This window comes from Venturia canescens, chromosome 8 (assembly GCF_019457755.1).
Source record: "Venturia canescens isolate UGA chromosome 8, ASM1945775v1, whole genome shotgun sequence".
Lineage (NCBI taxonomy): Eukaryota > Metazoa > Arthropoda > Insecta > Hymenoptera > Ichneumonidae > Venturia > Venturia canescens.
Genome location: NC_057428.1, coordinates 21743103 through 21761450, shown reverse-complemented (window position 1 = coordinate 21761450; position 18348 = coordinate 21743103). Strand labels below are relative to the sequence as shown.

At 51.0% G+C, this 18348-nt stretch overlaps 2 protein-coding genes across 4 annotated transcripts in view; one reads left to right on the top strand and one right to left on the bottom strand.

Moving 5' to 3' along the window:
- The window catches only part of LOC122415355 (rho guanine nucleotide exchange factor 10-like protein), a 29891-nt gene that overhangs the window by 6458 nt on the left and 5085 nt on the right, over window positions 1-18348 (top strand). For 2 of the 3 annotated variants that reach the window (XM_043427437.1, XM_043427436.1), the window contains exons 4-12: window positions 475-689; window positions 15905-16115; window positions 16197-16443; window positions 16644-16826; window positions 16916-17212; window positions 17319-17411; window positions 17506-17730; window positions 17810-17971; window positions 18064-18285. In XM_043427437.1, the coding sequence (XP_043283372.1) occupies window positions 475-689; window positions 15905-16115; window positions 16197-16443; window positions 16644-16826; window positions 16916-17212; window positions 17319-17411; window positions 17506-17730; window positions 17810-17971; window positions 18064-18285 (1855 nt within the window). Of the gene's footprint in view, window positions 1-474; window positions 690-8238; window positions 8383-15904; window positions 16116-16196; window positions 16444-16643; window positions 16827-16915; window positions 17213-17318; window positions 17412-17505; window positions 17731-17809; window positions 17972-18063; window positions 18286-18348 lie in introns of those variants that run through there. The other variant, XM_043427438.1, reaches the window with a different exon arrangement.
- Window positions 2656-6010, bottom strand: LOC122415356 (uncharacterized). Its single transcript, XM_043427439.1, has 5 exons — window positions 5197-6010; window positions 4601-4694; window positions 3700-3802; window positions 3255-3616; window positions 2656-3163 (listed from the first exon to the last, which is right to left on the bottom strand). Exons 1-5 carry the CDS (start codon window positions 5228-5230, stop codon window positions 2731-2733), a joined length of 1026 nt encoding a protein of 341 aa, XP_043283374.1. The 5' UTR covers window positions 5231-6010; the 3' UTR covers window positions 2656-2730.

Genomic DNA, 18348 nt, shown 5'->3' with positions numbered 1-18348 from the left:
CAAATTGATAAATAATTGATCGACCACGCGAGTAGGAGTGGTTACAACGTCGATCTTCCGAAAAAGAAAAAAAAACGAAAACAAGGAGGCGAGAGAGCGGACACTTTCCTTTCATCTTGCGCGACGCTCATTTTTCGAAATGACAATCGTTCACAGCTAAATCGATCGTCGGAAATGACCCAGCGGGGGGCCAGAGAGAGGGCGACGCAAGAGAGAGATCGCGCGAGAGAGTTTCGTTCGACACGTGAAATAAGAAGGAAAAAGTGTAAATAAGTTTCATTGAAAAGTAACGCCGCGCGGCTTCTTTTTTGCTTCTATATTTTTTTACCGCGCCTCTTTCTCTCTTCGCGTCTTTGTTGATTCCTCGAATCGTTTACCTGAACTCCGAGAGCGCTCGCGGACCGACCGCTCTCAACGGGCATTTCATAACTCTAAATGTTGACCCTCCTCGTGGGGGGTGTCTCTGTCCATCAGATCGGGCCTCGGTTCGCTCCGTCGTGGACTTGGGAGAAGCGTCAACGGACCGCCGCCGCCACCACCGCCGACAACCAAATTGAGCGTGTCTAATGGCCAACGAAAGACGAAGGCTGCTATGATCTGGAAAAAGGGCTGGAAAGGATGGAAAAAACTTCACGCTTTCGGCAACAGCGCCGCCGCCGCCGCCACCACCACCACCAAGCATTTGAGCGGTAAGACTTTTACGAGCGACAACAACAAAAAACGGTTGCTCACTTAACTCGAGGACCGAGAGCTGCCGCGATGTCCGAGGAGGAAATTTACTTTTGTCATTACCGTGAAATATCTCCATTTCGAAGGACCGAATCGTGTATACAAAGGTCGAGATAGACTGCGCCAAAACGCCGGACAATTTTCTCAATTTAGTCCTCGAGGGCGAGAAAATTTGTGGAAAATAATAAATAAGGCGCGTGTCGAAAGCGCGGTGGCAGCGAAACTATTTGGAGAGAGAGAGAGAGAGAGAGGCAAAAGGGGAGCGCGCGTGGTATCGTGTGTCCCTAGTGACGCAAGCATTGTAATACCGAACAACGCTCCTCGTACACTCTCCTCGGTCTTGCTCGATTGGCCACGAACCTTTCACCTCGAGTCTTGAATTCATGAAACGAGTCTTTCCCATTGTCCGTCTGTACACAAAACTCGTCCAACGACTCGTGCTTCATTAAATAGTATTTTATTCGGTAAAACTTTGAAGAACGTCGATCAATCGAACAGACAAAATATAATCAAAGTAAGGTTGACACTAAAACGGTACGTTGATCGCGGTGGAAGCACGGCTAACGGAAGATCATTCGAAAGATAGAGTGCCATTACGAAAAAGGAAGGTAAAAAGAATGTTATTTTTACCCGAAAGGTGTGATTGAAACGGGTTTGAGAACTCGGACCTCCGTGAACGCTCCGCGAGACTTCCCCCCATCAATATTCCATAGACGAAGCGCACGAGCGTATTTTTTTTTTTCTCTTCACAGGACCGAAAACGATTGACGAAACGCAAAACCGGTGGATTCCGGTAGGTCAAGGCATTCGTGTGGGAGTCGCTTGTGCGTTAAAAAAACTCCAAAAATGATGGTTGTGTGTCGAAGAGCTTGTTCAAGGGGGATGTACAGGGACATAGCGGTGCACGATCATCTCGGTGTACGTTTCGTGCGCGATGGGAAGGCGAGTCTCGCGTCTTGCTTCGGTAGTGGGTGACGCAAGCCAACGAAACGAGTTTCTCATTCGAATCGAGTGGAGCGAGATCTTTCTCTCCCTCTTTCCTCTTTCCTCGCTCGAGAGATCCGAGTTAATTATTGGTACTTGGCGAGGGTCATTCAAGGGTCAGGCCGTCGCTCTCGCTCTCTCGTTCAACGGAGCATCGAGAGCGCGGAGCAGATGCGAGTCACGTGCATCCTCGTACACACAGACCTCTTTTCTTCTCCATATGAGCGAGAGCACGCTGCCGCCGCCGACTAAAACAATTTTCTTGGTTTCTTTTTTTCTCTAATCTCTGCTGATAACGCCCCCGAAGTTGCTCGTCAAGCCGGAGAGAAAAACACAGAAAAAACGAACGACCCTCGTCCTTGGAAGACTCGAGAATTCTCGGATAGCTGGGGGAAAAAAGCGACGGAAATTCGTTCGCCCAAACCATTCTTCTTCTTCTTCTTCTTCTTCTTCCCGTTCAGAGAGCCGCGTCTTGTCATTTGACTCGGAGTATTTTTGTCAAGCTTCGGCTTTTTTCCATTATCGTCAACGGGAGATCTCTGCTGGCGATAAACGAGCTGCGAACGGTGCCGATCGCTACGTAACCGGCTGTCAGCAAAAGCGAATCCAATAAAGAGGATGCGCGCGCTCGAAAATTACGGATATCTAAAACAAAAAGCTTTGCAAACGTTGCTCCTCGCGACGAGCTAAACTCGCGTTTCGAAGAAGAATTGAAAACATTCTTCTTCGACTGTTTCGTGTGCTGCTGCCGCTGCTGCTCTCTCGGCGTTGAAAAATGTCACGTTCAATGTTGCAGCGAAGAAACAAGAAACCGACGTCGAGTATCGCTCGGTCATCTCATAACCTGCTTCAGTGGAAACAAATTGTTTTTCAATTGGCAACGTTGAGAGAAAAAGACCACGGAAAACCCAAGAACGGTACAAGTACAAAACGAATCGGCAGTGACGTCATTTCCGGATAAAAACCTTTTTTTTGTATTTCCTTTTTATTATATAGTAGTAACGATAAGCAGGCGAGTCATTGAATTTTTTGAGCAATCTTTTCGACCGCTTGCAGTATTCGCAACATAATTTCGCGATTCTCGTCGTCCCGACGCTTCGCGTAGTCGAGAAAATCCTGGAAACGACGTTCCAAGTTACTCCCCGCGTGCTCGAGGTTCTCGCGATCATTAGTTTTCATTCCCCGCGACCTCTTGATTCTCCCTCTCGTTTCGTAATCGTCGTCGCTGGCTCCGATCCCGACCTCGTTTCTGCTCGGGATCGTGGATGAGTCGCCGTTTCTCGTTCCCGGCTCGAATCCCAATTTCGTTAAATCTTTGACGCTTATCGCGGGTCCCGAACGTTTGACCGTTTTGATCGAGAGTTCGGTGGCACGTGGAAGTCTCGATATGAGAGTGTCGTTGCTCGGCAAGGCTCGCTTCCCTCTTGGCTTGCCGATCTTCCGCGACGCTCTGAAATACAACGAATTTGATAAATCTCGACGAGGAAACTCGGGGGCGAATAAAAATAAGGGAATTCGGCGAATCGACGAGGACGAGATACCTCGACGAATCGTGCGGTAATCTCTCGATCTCGATCGAACAGTCTTCGTTGAGCGTCCGGAGTCTTTGCAGAGCGATGATCGAGGGATTGTCGTTTCTCTCGATCTCTTGGTCGTATGGAAATTTGGGCTCGTGATCGGATTCCTCGGGAGTGACGGAAACGCAGAGGAACTCGTGCGGGTCGACGACGTTTTCGTCGTTGGCTCCCTCTTCCTCTTCCTCCTCTTCCTCCTCTTCCGCAGCCACGCCGAGGTTCGATCGGCGTCTGGTCGCGTTTCCAACGACCTCGTCGATCGCGCTGTAAAACGGCCATGACACGTCGTCCGCCTTGTTCTTGTCGCCGTGTACCGGATTCTTCAGTTCCTTCAGCAAACAACGTTTCCGTCGATTTCGTGCGCTGCTCTCTTGCTCCCCGCAGAGATTTTGAAAAATCCGATTTTACGTACCTTGTACTGCTGAAGAAGATTCGACCACTTTTTCTTGAGCACTCTGTAGTGAACGTCAGCCATTATCGTGGGAAATTCCAGACGCATTCGTCGCAGTATGTATCTAAAAACAGATGCTCTTAATCCTACGATCCCATGAATATTCCGATCGCTAAAATAATCAAACGATTCAATTGTCCGGAGTGTAAAACACACAAAGGCTGCCGCTCCCATTTGAATTCTATCGTCGCTACGGTTCCTCCCTCTCTCCTCCGTCCCGTGCTTCTCTCACTCTCTCTCTCTCTCGCTCTCGCGCTCTACCAAAGACAATCGTTTCGCGTCAATACTCCCGAGTCCCTCCGCGCTGGGTGCTGCAGGGGCGCGCGTTCGACGGCAACAGCATCCATCCAATTTTGTTGCATCGATCCCGAGAGCCGCGTTCGGAAAACAGTCAGGGAGGTGGTTGGAGTTTCTCAACAGCCAGGAGTCAAGGAGGCAAAGCGGTGTGGAGACAGAGAAGCGCCGGAACGTCTGGATCATTCACGAGGTTTCATACCAATGTTTGTCGAAAAATCGATCTTTCTCTAACGCGGTTTAGACTGTAAAATCGCTTGATCCTTGACACGCGCTGAACGCGAGAAAACTAGAAAAAAGTTCGTTCGTGGGAGACGTAAAGCGACTTCTAATTGCGCTCAATCGCGACGCTCGCTCGGTTTCGTTTCGTTTTCGCGACTCGTGCACGCTATGTCATCCCCGGGAAGCTCCGCGCGCGAGAATAAGAGGGCACGTTGAAAGTCGACGAGCCGAGAGTGCGTCGCGACGCGTAGACCACCGGGTGAGTGAGTGAGAGGGCGAGAGTGACTCAGGAGCGCAACGTAATATAAATATTTTTATGGAAAAAAAGTCGAATAGTCGTACTCACTCCCAGCCCGCTTGAGCCGAATACTTCCGGCCGGTGAATAATTTTCCATTTTCTTTTCTCAGCTGTATGAAGCGACTGGTCAGATTCTCGGTCCCTGGATCGATAGAAAAATCGAGGATGATAAAACTCTGAAGAAACGGAGAGAAATAATACGGGGGAATAAAGCAATGCGGATGAAGAATAGCGCGATGATAAGATAGTTTTTCGTGCAACCTCGCCATCACCGGCGATAATAGAATACAATGGAGACGGCTCTCCGCATATCGCGTGGTTTCCGAGAATCGTCCGTGGCTTATTCGGACGCGTCATCGCACCGAGTAGCAGCAACAGCAGCGAGCACCACCACCGCCACCGAGAAGCGCTTTCTCGAATGCGATAACGGGTTCTCGCTCATTTTTTATTTCTCTTCTTCGCGCGTTGTTAATATTCGCGGGACGAGGACGAATCTCAGTTGTACGAGCGATAAGTCATCAGTGGTGGGGAGGAGGGGGGCACGTATTATATTTATAATTCGTTAAAAACGATGCGAATCGAGGATGAGAGGCGGAGAGATGCGAATGAGAAAATAAACGTAAGAGCATTTTTCGGATACTCACATCTGAACTTGGCCTGATGATAGACTTGCGTCATGAGGTAATTTTGACGCGTCTCTCGCTGCTTATCCTCTCGTCTCTTACGTTATCGTTGGCTCTTTGTCTCCTCCTCGCGATACGAAAGCTTATCATGCTCTCGGGGGATTCCTCTAATGCGTACTAAAATTTAGATCTCGTTCGAGACCTCACTGCCGTCGGTGGTGAGTTATAGCACGAGGAATCGCGGGAGGGAGGTGGACGATTCGTGGCTCGGACGAGTCGAGGAGTCGCGGTGGTGGAGGATTTGTTTCGCGAGAGGGGGATACTTCCAACGTGCTATCCGAGTGTGTCATTCGTGTGCCAACAACACTCGCCATTTCCTCCTCGTACTTTTCTCATACTTGTCTCGTATTCGTTGCTGGTTATACGTTTAACGAGCTCTCCGTTTCGCGTGTATTGTTTATATATCGCGGGCGGGCGGACGCGCGCGCGCGCCCGCCTCGCCGAGCGGGGACGATCGCGACTCGCGGTCTCACCAGAGTGCTCATGAGCGCGATTGGAGGGAGGTGAGAAGAGAGGACCGATGGAGAATCCTACGCAAACTCATTTCGCGTGCTCGTATATGCTCGCGTATTCGAATCGCTTCTCTCTCCCTCTCTCCTCCTTCTCCGTCGTTGCTCTCGTGCGCGTCGGAGAAAAAGCCGAGCGAGTGCCAAGCGGACGAATGAAAACGAACTCCGTCGCCATCTCTCAAGCTTACAGAGAGACTCGGACCCCGAGCCGAGTATTGAAAAGATCCTCTCTATTTTCCCTACGCGGAGGAGGAGAGGGCCCCCCGAAACTCGACTCAACGGATACGAGAATCCCGCTCGGTAAGACTTCGCTGCGTTATCGACTCGCTCGAAACGTTATTCTCGACAAACCCAAAATAATGTTCCTCGATCATTTAATCACGCTGCTTTACGGCAATTTCGCGCCCTCCCCGTCGCCAGGTACCGCGAATTCGTATTGATCTTGGCGAGGATTCCGGTTTTTTGCGTCTTCCTTTCTTCCCCTGCCCTCGCTCTTACCGTTTTATATATATAAATCCTCTCATTGGCCCGCTCGAGTGGCGCGAGTAATTTTTCATTACGACGTAACTCGAGAGCGAATCGGTGCCTCGCCGCGTCTCGCGATCGACGCAACTTCCGAAACGTGTCGCGCAATCGAATGAAAATATCCAAGTTCGCAGCTGTCCGTTACGGAGAGAGCGCAAAATTAAACGCGAGACGATTTCTCGTTCGACGATTGGAAGCAGAGATTAAACTTTCGACATCCTCGCGCTTATTTCTACTACCGCGAATAAAAAGTATGAAGAGAGGGAGAGAGAGCTCAAAATCAGTATTTCATTCGCTATTTTCTCGTCTTCTCTTCCCGGGAAGACGAGACGAGAGCTTATCAGACGCCTCCTCCCCCAGCGGGGAGCTGAACAGCAATCACGACGACAAGAGCAATTCGTAGAACGAGATCCTCGAAGAGATGAATGAATAAACGGAGTAACGGAATGTGTCGAAGCACGCGAAGAGTATCATCGTCATTCCGGACCGAAGTTCTCACCCCGGGCACAATGGAAGAAAAAAAGTGGCATCGACAGGAGCAGGTGGTCGAATCGTCGTCGTTCACTACCTCCCGAAAATTCTTCGGCGCAGCATCGCGTATCTGCGACGGGCACGACTGAGAAAGAACAATCGGATCGCCGAGCGAGAATGGGCGAGGTAGAGAGGCGTGCGCGGGGGTGGGCACGGGTAAACGGAAACGAGGCCATCTCCTCTCGTCGGATCTGGTTGTTGCGGTGGTGCAGCGGGCCCGGCGAGAAGAGCCGGAGTTTTGGTGCAGCAGGAATCGGGCGCGCGGTGAGTGCGACAAGAAGAAGAAGAGAAACGAGCCGAGTTGCGAGTGGAAAAGAGATTTGAGCTGGCGCCGTCTGTCGAGAGTCGATCGAGACCGAGCACACCGTCGTCCATGTCGCGGTGCTCTCGACGTTCCTGGCCTCGAAGGCAACTCCCAAACCGCTTCTCTCGCTCGTTGCATCCTTCTATTCGTCTCCCTCTCTCGCGCCCTTTCCCCAGCCCCTTCCCTGCGCCTCCTCCCGCTCTCTTCCGTTTGCCCTCACTCCTGCGACGGCATATTTTCGTTCTCTTTCATTCTTGCTTCAACGCTCGCGGACCAGTGAGCGCGCCAGTGAGGCCAGTAAAGCTCGCCGCCGGCCGACTCGGGCTCGAGCTCTCCCTCCCCCGCTTGCCCTTCGTCCTCCGGCGGCACAGCGCGCTAGAGAGCTAAAGAACGAGGCTCGAACCTCCCTCAGTGCGTGACGGGGACGCGAGCCACCAGCCAGAACCGCGGAGAGAGCCAGCCGGAGTTTCAACCGTAGTAACAGACGGACGGGGTGTTCTTGTGAGAGAGCGAAAGAGAAAATCCAGTCGCCATTGTCCCCGTACCGAGTCCGTAGTCCGTGCACCGGCCACTTCTCTTCTCTTTGTCCCTCTCCCCGTTGTTGTTGTTGTTGTTGTACACTCCGTTCCGGGATCGAGCGTCGCTCACCGACGCTCCGAACTCTCATTCGTCGCGAAAGAGCCAGCTCGCAAACGTACGGATACGTCGAGCAACGAATAAACGTGTGAATATTGAAGATGGATCCGTCGCGGTTACGAGTGCGAAAAGCACGTGTGCTTATTCCCGAGTGTCCATCCTGATTGCGCGACGAATCAGCCGTTTTCCGAGCTCGAACTAGGGGGCGGCCAGTCGAACCCGGCGATCCTCGTATCTCGTCGGAGCGCTGCCGAGAGCACGTTACTTCGGTGTCGTATCATTATCGCGAGTGGTGGGTGGTGCGTGTGTGCCGATGTGCGTGCGCGGCTCAAATTCGTTTGCTCGATTTTGCGTGCGTGCGTGCGTGCCTGCTCCTTTGAACAACGAGTGACGCGAATTACGGCACATTTGTAGGGAGCTCGGTGCAACGAATGTTAATTTATAGATACGCGAATACACGGAGGCTCGTCGTTCTATTGAATAATCGTGGTGGTGGTGGTGGTGGTGGTGCGTTTAATCGCTGCAAACGTTCCTGGGCCGGAGGACGAGATCCTCCGTATGAGGCACCCAGGCAACGTTCTCGATAGTTCAATCGCCTCACGAACATGGAAGAGATGCAAAACGGTGTCGTTCTCATAAAGTGTAAGTTTTCAAAGTTTCTCACTACGTTTCTTCCTCGAGGCGCGTCAACTTCCGCTCTTCGCTTTTCGGAATTTACGTAGCTCCGAAACCTCCGATGCGTAACGTCCCGCGGTTTCGAGCGAACAACAACGCGCAGGGAATTCAGCGATGATCAGTCGTTTTGTCGAAGGCAGGATAAAGAGGAAGAGGTCGCGGATTCGAACTCCGTCGCTCTCTCTCTCTCTCTCCCTCCCTTCGCAGCTTCTGGTACTCACGCATGCTTCCACATTTAGAATACAAACTACACAAGCCGGCCTGTTGCTTCGGGCTGATTCGGCGCGTGCGCGCGCCGCCTCTACGTACCCCGTACACCGAAAACCGAGGACTCGGTCACCCGCGTACGCGTCCCCCCGCGAGCATGGCGAGAGGTAAATCGGTCCTCTTCGTCATTGTTGAGCGCGAGCGAGAGAGGAGCGAAAAAAATATTTATTTTTTCGCTTCTTTACTCTCGCTCTCGAAATCTTTGCGGAGAAATCTCGTGCAGAGAGCCAGAGAGAGAGAGAGAGCTTCTCTTCCCTTTGTCCTTCCTCCTCGTTTTCTTCTTCCTCTTCTGGAGCGAGCGCGCAGTTGGAACTCTGGTTGTACCGCTCCGAGCGAAGCATTCTCCCGGCAACGTTGCCAGACCGTGTAAACGTTTCTCGTCGCTCGAAAGCCTCTTTCAGCCTCCTGAAATTACGATATACTTCGTTGTTATCCTTCTCCACGAGCTTCTTCTGTTATTCAATATAATTAGTTACGATAAGTCCGCAATCGAATCGCCCTGTCAGTCATCGAGATACGAAGAACAGAGAAAAGGAAAAATCCGAGTGAGAGAGAGAGAGAGAGAGACCGAAAAGAGCGACGATCTTTCCCGGTAATCGCCTGGCGTCCGTCTGCTCTCATTTCCGAGTATACTACGCCAGCGTGTACGCAACACCATCGTCTTTTTTCGCTCAGGCCTCATCATTCCTCCCTTACTTTCTAATGCCCCCTCCCCGCACTCTGATCCCACGAGCTCCTACACCGCTCAATTATTTTTCTCTCTCTCTCTCTCTCTCTCCGCATCCCGAGCATTTTTCCCATTTTCTCTTTCCGCTATTCCTTCCTTGCGCTAGAAAACAATTAATATTTTCCAACGAGCTCGTACGAAACGGGGGAGTATGCTATTGATCGGCCATAAATACGCGTAGGAAATATTCAACAAACGTCAAAAAATATCACGCTTTTTCTCGCGACGGCAACGAAACGAAAAGCTTGATGCGCAGTAAATTTCGGTGGGTCCTTAAACGTCACAATTTTTCCGAAATTTAGGAAGAGCAGTGCGCGAGTGGCGCCCACAAGTTGTAACGCAACCAACCTTTTTTTTCATAGGTGCGTCATTTAATTTGTTGGTGTGTGTTGTACACGCGCGCACACTCACTCGAATAAGAATGAGAGAGGATGTCGTGATTAGGGTACGGAATAAAGCCAGCGGATTTTCTCTCCCTCCCCGGGGAGGACAATAAATACCTGTGACACCAAATTGTCTACAATTTGTACAATAAAACCCGACCGTTACGTGACCGGAGTCGATTCGAGGATTCGATGCTTTTGGAGAAAAAGTGCGATGAAGGCTCGTGCGTATGGAAAACACGGCCTCACCGGGGTACGCACGGCGTAATAGAACAGGCGGGGAAATAAGCGTATGCATATTTGAGACACGCTGAGTGAGCACCGGGCGGGTCGACGACATCGCGACCAACTCTCTATAAGCGAGTGGAAACGTCGCCGCGCCGATGGAATCACGCACATTTTGCACGGAGAATTCACTCGATCATGGAGGATATTCGTCCGCGGTATTTAACAGGCCGGCGATCGGTGGTGCATCGTCAGCGGTTTGCGCGGGAGGCAAAGTGCCGAGGATCAACGAAACGCTTGGCCCCGTCCTCGATCACCTTTTCAAAGATTGCGGATCACGGCAAATTCACGGAGAAGCTTTGTTTCTTCAATCTCGAATTTAAAACTCGTTTCGGAAGCTCTGGCACCGATGCGAAAGAAAACAAAAGCGATTCGGGGCGCTCCGACAAATCGAGTTCCCACGCACCGCTCGTCTCTTTTTTTCGACGTCTTTCTTGGCACCGGGCTGAGCGTGCACCGCGAGGGGTTGTTCGAGCACCTGCTCGACGATCCCTCTCCTCCTCTCCATTGTCGTCTCCGGCGGGCGAGCACTTATTTTTCTCCCTTTGTCTCTTCTCCCGGAGATGTTGAGAATAAAGGAAAAATAAAAGAAGGAAAATTTGCCTCGAGAGATTACTATCGAATTCGAGGTTGTCCGCGAGTTACGAGACCTCGGCAAAGTCCTCGAGTGAAAAAGAGAGAAGGAGAGAGCGAGAGTACTGAAACCGCACAAGAGTCATTTCACCAGCCAAATAAATTGTATTCTCACCGAGCATTTAAAAATACTTTTTTTCTCTTTATTTCGCTCTCTCGTCCTTGCTGTTCATTCGCCTCTCGGTGCTGCTTCGAGCACTAAACGAGGGCCTCGAGCTCGTTCTACGAATGCCGCAAGCGGCGGGGACGATGCTGCGTACAATTGCCGCGGTAAAACAAACTTCTCCGATGGACAAAATGATGAATTTGTCGAGCGTGGAATTATTCAGAGACAGGGAAAGTCGAGCGAGGAGTAACAACAACGTTTTCGCAAAGAGCTGAGTTTAGTTTCAGGTCGCAGCAGGAGCAAAATGAAGAAGATAAAGAGGAGCGGAGGAAGAAGGAGGGAGGAGCGTGTGAGTCACACACGTGTTCGAATATGCGGCTCGCACGCACTTGGAAGAAGCACGCGTTGAACAACCGCAGGCCGCGCAGCGAGAGGAAAAGATGGAAAAGGAACGCACTCACTAAAAACGTCGGGCGGTCACATATTTATGTTGCAGCAACGGCAACGCGAGAAACCGCTCTCCGGTTAACATCGGCAGGAGTGCCGAGTCGCACTCGGGCCTCGAGAGCGCGGTGTGTTTATATAGAAGAGATATATTTCGCGTCAACTGCGTTTGACCCGTCGCCGAGCAACGGCGCTCAATCATCTTTTTCATTCTCAACAATATTATTTATTCGGTAGAAGAAAAAGTGTGTCGTTTTTGCAAACGCTTTCTCCCGCTGACCGAGCCCGCAGTGTGATCGTATACTCGAGACTCCTGGAACTAGCGATATTATTTCTAAAGCGAACTCTCCCTTTGTTTTCCTTCGTTTTCAAAGCTCCATTTACAATGTAGCACGTACATAGAGGAATTGAGTCTCGCGGACGCTTTTGTACGTTATTGGTAATTCCTATTGGTAGGCTCGAATGGTCTCTCGCGCAGAGACTCGCTCGACTCGTGCTGCTGCTGCTGCTGCTGCTGCGGTACGATATACGACGACGACGACGACGACAACCAGCGAGAGAACATACCGATATAAAGAGGGAGAGAGAGGGAGAAGCGGAGGCGTATATCGCGCGCGCTTGTTGCCGCTGCTATTGCTATTCCCCCCCGGTCGTGTGGGCTTCGAGTATTCGCCGCGGTGTTGAAGCGCGAGAAAGAGTATCTCCGGGGGGTTTTATATACAAGAGAATAGTTTCGTTCGCGTTGTCCTCGTAGCCGGTCACCGTCGATTATTCTCTCCTTTTTTCTTTCAACTCGAAAAGCGTCGGCTCGCGACGCGATCTCCGCTATCTCGAGTTTTCGAGTTTCGCAAAACGGGCTGCCCACTTCCTTCCCTAAAAACGTAGGTATTTTTCGATATCGACTTTTTACTGTGTCCGGACGTTACGCGGCTCCGTCAATATTTATTTCAACCCTGGCCGATATTTACGCGGGCAATTTCGACGATTCCACGATTTTGCAACTTTTTGTTTCGGTGTTTTCTACGAGTGCGCGACAGTTTGACGTTTCGTGGATGAGGTTTGACCGATAACTTCGCTCGGTCGTCCATTCAAAAACACTCCGAGTCCGAACAGTACAAATGATAACGGTAGAATTCTTAACGTTGTGCAATCTTCATCTCTCTCGTCCATATTGACGAAACGAGAAGTTCTCTCGCCGGCCCGAGAGCGTTTAACCGCAGGGCTAAAATGACTGGTATCGAAAGCGATACGAGGGCCAAAGTGCGTTCTCCGCGATTTACCTCTCGCTCCGAAAGCCCGCAAGAGCGTCCTCTAAATTTATACCGTTGGTGCGTGTGCGAGTGACCCGTTGGAGAGCCCACTCCCCTGCTCGACCATTGTATCAGTCGCTCCTCTCGCGCGGTGCATCGTTTTTCGCTCTCCCTCCGTTTTCTCCTTTTCCCAGCTTGCTATTGCGAAACACAATTCGCTCTCGTTCCTCCGGACGAGCTCCGCGTTGACCCTGAAACGCGAGTAGAGTGATAAATTAAAAAATAATTGAAAAAAAAAAACACGCACGAAAACGCTGCACTCGCTCGAGGCGCATTGAAAGCTTTCGCGATCAAGTTTTCGTTTCGTTGAATACTTTGGACTCGGAGCGTTTTATCTGCCGATCGAGTAATGAATTCTATGAGCTAAACAACGTTTTTATGAGTTTGCGAGGCGCGTACTCGCGCAAAGCGCAACGTATTTCCACGCGTTTGGTTCAGGCCAGCGGGGGAGGGAGGGCGGAGAGAAAAACGACTGGCAGTGGTTGAAATGATGCGGGAATTAAAGTCTAACGCGTGACGCACAATGAGATCTACGTGTGATTCGAGTTGTGGCTTTTTTCTGTCAGCGAGGACGGGCGTATAATAGCGCTCGGACCGGAAACGCTCGGACGCCTCGTCACTTAACATTCGATGTGCGCGAGTTACGAGACTCTTCTCCGTATGCGAGGGCTCGCTCGTACATATACAAATATTATATTACGGGAGATGCATGCGGTAAATAATGTATACGCGGGAAGAGACTGCGAGCAACGTCGCTTTGTCCTCCGCTCGGGCCGAGTCCTCGCCTTTTGATTCGCGAGCGACGCGTTTCGACGCACCGTAAAGCGACGACTCCGCACTCGTTTACCGAGAACCGAGTGGGTCGGTTCGGAAATAGAAAAAAGCCATAAAATAACTCGAGAGATGTGTCGCTCTGCGTTTGCATCGATAACGCGATTGACTCGCGTCCGCGCGCGGTCCGGCGCTCTTCGACGGAAACTGCGACTGCAGCAGCATCGTCGAGCCGTGAATAATTCGCTCGACGCGCACTACGCCCGAGTGGCCTTGATTCACGGACGCATTACCCAGAGACACCGATCCGACGGATCTTGATAAACCGATCGCTCGCTCGTGCTCCAACGATATTTACGTACGCGTGTGCTAGGCGACTTTAATCGCTTACCTCCGTCGACAGCGAGCGCGAACGATTATCTTCCCGAGGCAGCGTCCCTCGCCTCGTCGCTTCGTCAATGGATCGCATTGTACGCGCGCGGCTCGTGAGAATTTCACAGACCTCCTTATACGAACCGAGAGAGCCTCTCCGACACTTTATTCTTCGCGCTCTCTTTCCTCGTTCCTCCTCGCTCCCTCGGCCGTGCATTCTTCCACGTCCGAAGCACATTTTCCATTCGAAAAGATTTGCGTTTTGTGTAACGTGCGAAATAAATTTGAGGGGGAATTAGGAACGACGCGGAGGCCTGAGAAGCTCGCGGACCGCGCACGGTCCATCGGTAATACGGAACGCAGCGAGTTGCGCAACGACAGACGTTCCTCCAGGCCGCTTAATTCCATTAACGATGTACCGTCCTCCGATCGTGACGCAAAAGACGCGGTACGCACTCTGAATCTAAATAAAAAAATGGCAGAAAAAAGCACAAATTACGTCGAGTAGAATAACAACATTTTTGTGAAGATGACACGAACGAGTTATTAACAAGGTCGAAAAATGACTCTCCGGAGGGTATCGTAGCTCATTCGAGATTATGGAATTGTTGACCTTTCCCCTTCCTTGCCGAGCATTATCGAAGCGCAGCGGGAGGTCGTTGGAAAATAAATGGCGCGGCGATGAGCCGCGCGTCGCGCGTTCAACGAAACGAAACAGTTCTCGCTCTCGAAACCCTTTGCGAACGAGTATCCGAAGGAAGATTATTTCGAGGAAAAAATGACCTTTGAGATCCGCGGGACGAGCCGCGAGATGGAGGAACTCCGTTGAATCTCTCAATCGTTCTCGTCGCGTAGCGTAGAGACAGAGCGAGCCGCTCGCCACGGCTAATGGAAGAAGAATTGAATAAATCTCCGGTCCCCTTTCATCACCGCGCGAATTTCGTCAGCGAGAATAACCAGCGCAGCGTCGAATTCTGCTCGGGGTGTCGAGGATGATCGTGGGGAGTCGGTTAACGCGACAACTCTCCGCGGTGCAGCCACGGGAGAAAGAGAGAAAGAGAGAAGAAACGGAAATGGACGATACGCGGATGCGACTTTCTCTCCCTCTTGATCCGAGCGCTCCGACACTCTCTCCCTCGCTCTTTCCTTCTGACTCGATAATAAGCTCGACCACCGCGTGACCGTTGCTTCTCGTGCTCGGTTCGGAGGAAGCCCGTCCCGTATAAAGCTCAATTATTCGAGTTTAGAGAGCGTCGAGGCACAGCCCCCGCAGCGCGCCGTGCTCGCCTCTCTCGTCGCCTTCGACTTTCCCACGTTTCGAAAGCTTCCCTCGACGAACCACGAGCTAATGGACTCTCTCATCCCTTAGAGGGGGCCTCGCCAACCGGAAATCTGTCCAACGAACAATTTCTCCTCGATCAATGAGTAGTCCTCGTGCTGGGGCAGCGGCGACGACGCGTCTCGATCGAAGCATCCTCGTTTCGAGGCACATTCCTCCTATGGAGGAATGGTCGCGTCGCACGTTTCATTCATCTCTCGAAGAAATTCAACCGAATTTCTCTCGCGCTCCATACCCTCCCGTGTGACCTTGAGTCTTTCCCCGCTCGAGACGAACGCAAATATATCGTGGTTTTTATAAATAGGCACTTCCCTCACTGACCGCGAATGACTCGTTCCGCGTATGTTTCTCGATAGATGATTTTTTTATCGTCCGGCGCACCGGGCGTTCAGAATGTCACCGCAAATGTGTGCGCCTTGTAATACGGTGACGTACGCGAGAGTATTCTGATTTGTTTAGCGTTCGGAGCTCTCGTTCCTTCTCCGCCTCGAGCACCCGAAACCACCTACTCGTCGCGGAACCTGTTCCTCGCACCTTCTACCCACGCAGCTATCTCGAGTGCTCTGCGCGCTCTCGTCGCCGCAGCTCTTGCCGATATTGCCTCACCAATTAACTTATCCTTTTTTCCTCAATTTTCAGCATGCTCCCCGCAGACCGCGTTGCCCGGTTTGTCAACTCCTTCAAAACTTTTAACTACTCCCTTATTTGTTCAACCATTTCAAAGCGAACTCCGCGCTGGAGTGACGAAAAAAAAGAAAAATGATTTTCTCCGACGAGAGGATGATCTTGGATAGCGCGTGCTCAAAATTGTACACTCTATTTATCGGTGTGTTGGTAATTGGGAATGTTTAGATGAGCCGCGGTCAAGGTGCCGTTCCTGGGATGACGTAGGACCACCGCAAGCAACGAGAATGGAGGCTGCGAGCAAACAACATCCGATCCTCGAGAGCACGAGATCCAACGCTTCGGCCCAGTCCGCCAGGAGCGAAGATTCGTGGTGTTCGGCCTCCGATCACGATCTGTCCTCGGACGATGAGAGCGAAAAGAGCAACGTCAGTGTCAAGTGAGTGCGCGCCTTTTTCAAATTCACCTACGATTATCCTTCCCTCCGACGACCGAATTAACGAGATGGACGTTGTCGCAGGAGCAATTGTCAGTTGAGAAACACGCTGCACAAGGCGAGAACTCTGTGCGACAAGTGGAGATCGCAAAACATGAGACTGGGCAATTCGGAAAGTCTGGATTCCCCCGTGGGAGGACAGGGTCGTCTGGCACGATGGTTCAGCATCCGACGAGGCTCGACTCATCAATACGACGTCGATACGTCGGACACCGTGTCCCTGACGAGTCCGATAAAGGCACCGCCGCCGCAGATGCCTCAGTTGAGCGAGGTAACCCATCGCAAACACTATTTTCCGACACGCCGCATTCAGACAACGGGAAAACAATTTCCAACTGACAAATAACGAGCGACGTTGTTGATGGAAATCGAGACAATAAATATACGACTCTTTTTTCGCTCGCGCGGTTTCCCTTGACACTGTTTTACCCGCTGCTATATCACAATCGATTTTATCCTCAACGATTGTAGGTCGAAGAGGAGAACGGCGCGATGGTTCAATTTCGGTGTATGCAACAACGGAGACAGGCACCACCGAGCCTTCCTCCTGCACCCCCGAATCTGACGGCTCAACAGCTGAAAAGACGTCACATCGTTGCCGCGATTGTCCACTCGGAGAACAGCTACGTCGCGACCCTTCAGAGGCTCGTTAACGTAAGAATTCTCATTCCGATGGCTCAACATCAACGACGAGTCTGACAAAGACGCGTGAATTATAATAAACATACGTACTACGTGTACAGGTTTATAAAAAACCTCTGGAGGAATCTTCCCCGCCGGTGCTCAGTCAGACGAAAATCGCGACTCTCTTTCATCGGCTGCCCGAGATTCTTCAGTGTCACACCATCTTCAGAATAGCACTCGCCGAGTGCGTCAGATCCTGGGACAAGGACGAAAAACTCGGAGATGTCTTTGTCGCCAGTTTCAGCAAAGCCATCGTACTCGACATATACAGCGGTTTTATCAATAATTTTTCCGTCGCCATGGATCTTGCCAAGCAGGAATCCAAGAGAAAAACTGCGCTTGCCGATTTCTTCAAGGTGAGCCACGAGCACGACCAGGACAAAAAAGTAAAAGCGAAAATAATACCGACTATATAAATAACGCGTTTTCTCTCTCATTTTCTCGTTGGTGTTGCGCGTTCAGGTGAAGCAAATAAGTGCCCACGACAGGCTATCATTCTTCGGGCTGATGGTGAAGCCGGTCCAGAGGTTTCCACAGTTTATATTGTTTCTACAAGTGAGTAGTACGCACGGGAATCGGGTCTCGAGGTGGTAGCCCTTCTCGCTCCAAACATTTTCATTTTATTTATATATTTTCATTTCTGATTCAGGATCTCCTGAAACACACGCCTCAGGGACACCACGACAGGATGTCGCTGCAGTTGGCGCTGACGCAGCTCGAGAGTCTCGCTGAAATGTTGAACGAGAGGAAACGCGAAGCTGAACAGTTTCAAGCTTTCAAAGAGATGCTCAGACACGTTTCCGGCAAGTTGGCACACCGACCGCTCTCTTCCTCCTCTCGTTACCTCATAAGGGAGGATAACGTAACGCAATTGGTAAAGGAGAATATTTTTCTGACACTCCTCGCCCCGCGCAGTCCGTCAACATTTCAATGCTGAAATGTCCTTTTTGCAGGAATTCAATCAGAGCGGTATGATGACGAAATCAAAGAGAAGAAGACTGCTTTTACTCAACGACTTGGTCGTTTGCGTTTCCGTTGCACCAAGATCCGTCGAAGACTTTTCCGGTAGCGAGAGACTGACCTTGAAATGGACGTACCCGGTGTCCGACATCGAGGTAAAATCATCGGACATCCGTCCTCTCTCGACGCATGCTCGTTGAAAAACCTTTGTTGGACGTAAAATACTGACGATTTTTGCTTTTCGTAGATACAAGACACCAGCACATCACCAACTTTGAGTCGCTTGCTAACTGCCGGATTGAACAAGGGAGGAAGTCTGAAGTCTGAGAGAAGCGGCAGCGGCGGAAGTGGCGAGGGTGGCCAAGCGGGAGCGGACAGTCTTTGCGTGGAGATGAACGACCTTATGCACGATTACGAAGTAATGTCGAGGATAAGCGATCTGGTTGGCCAGTTGAAGGGAACTTATGAGGCGAGTAATACGATGAAACTTGAAATCATTGAGTGTAGCTCGATAGAATTTATAAGGCTAACC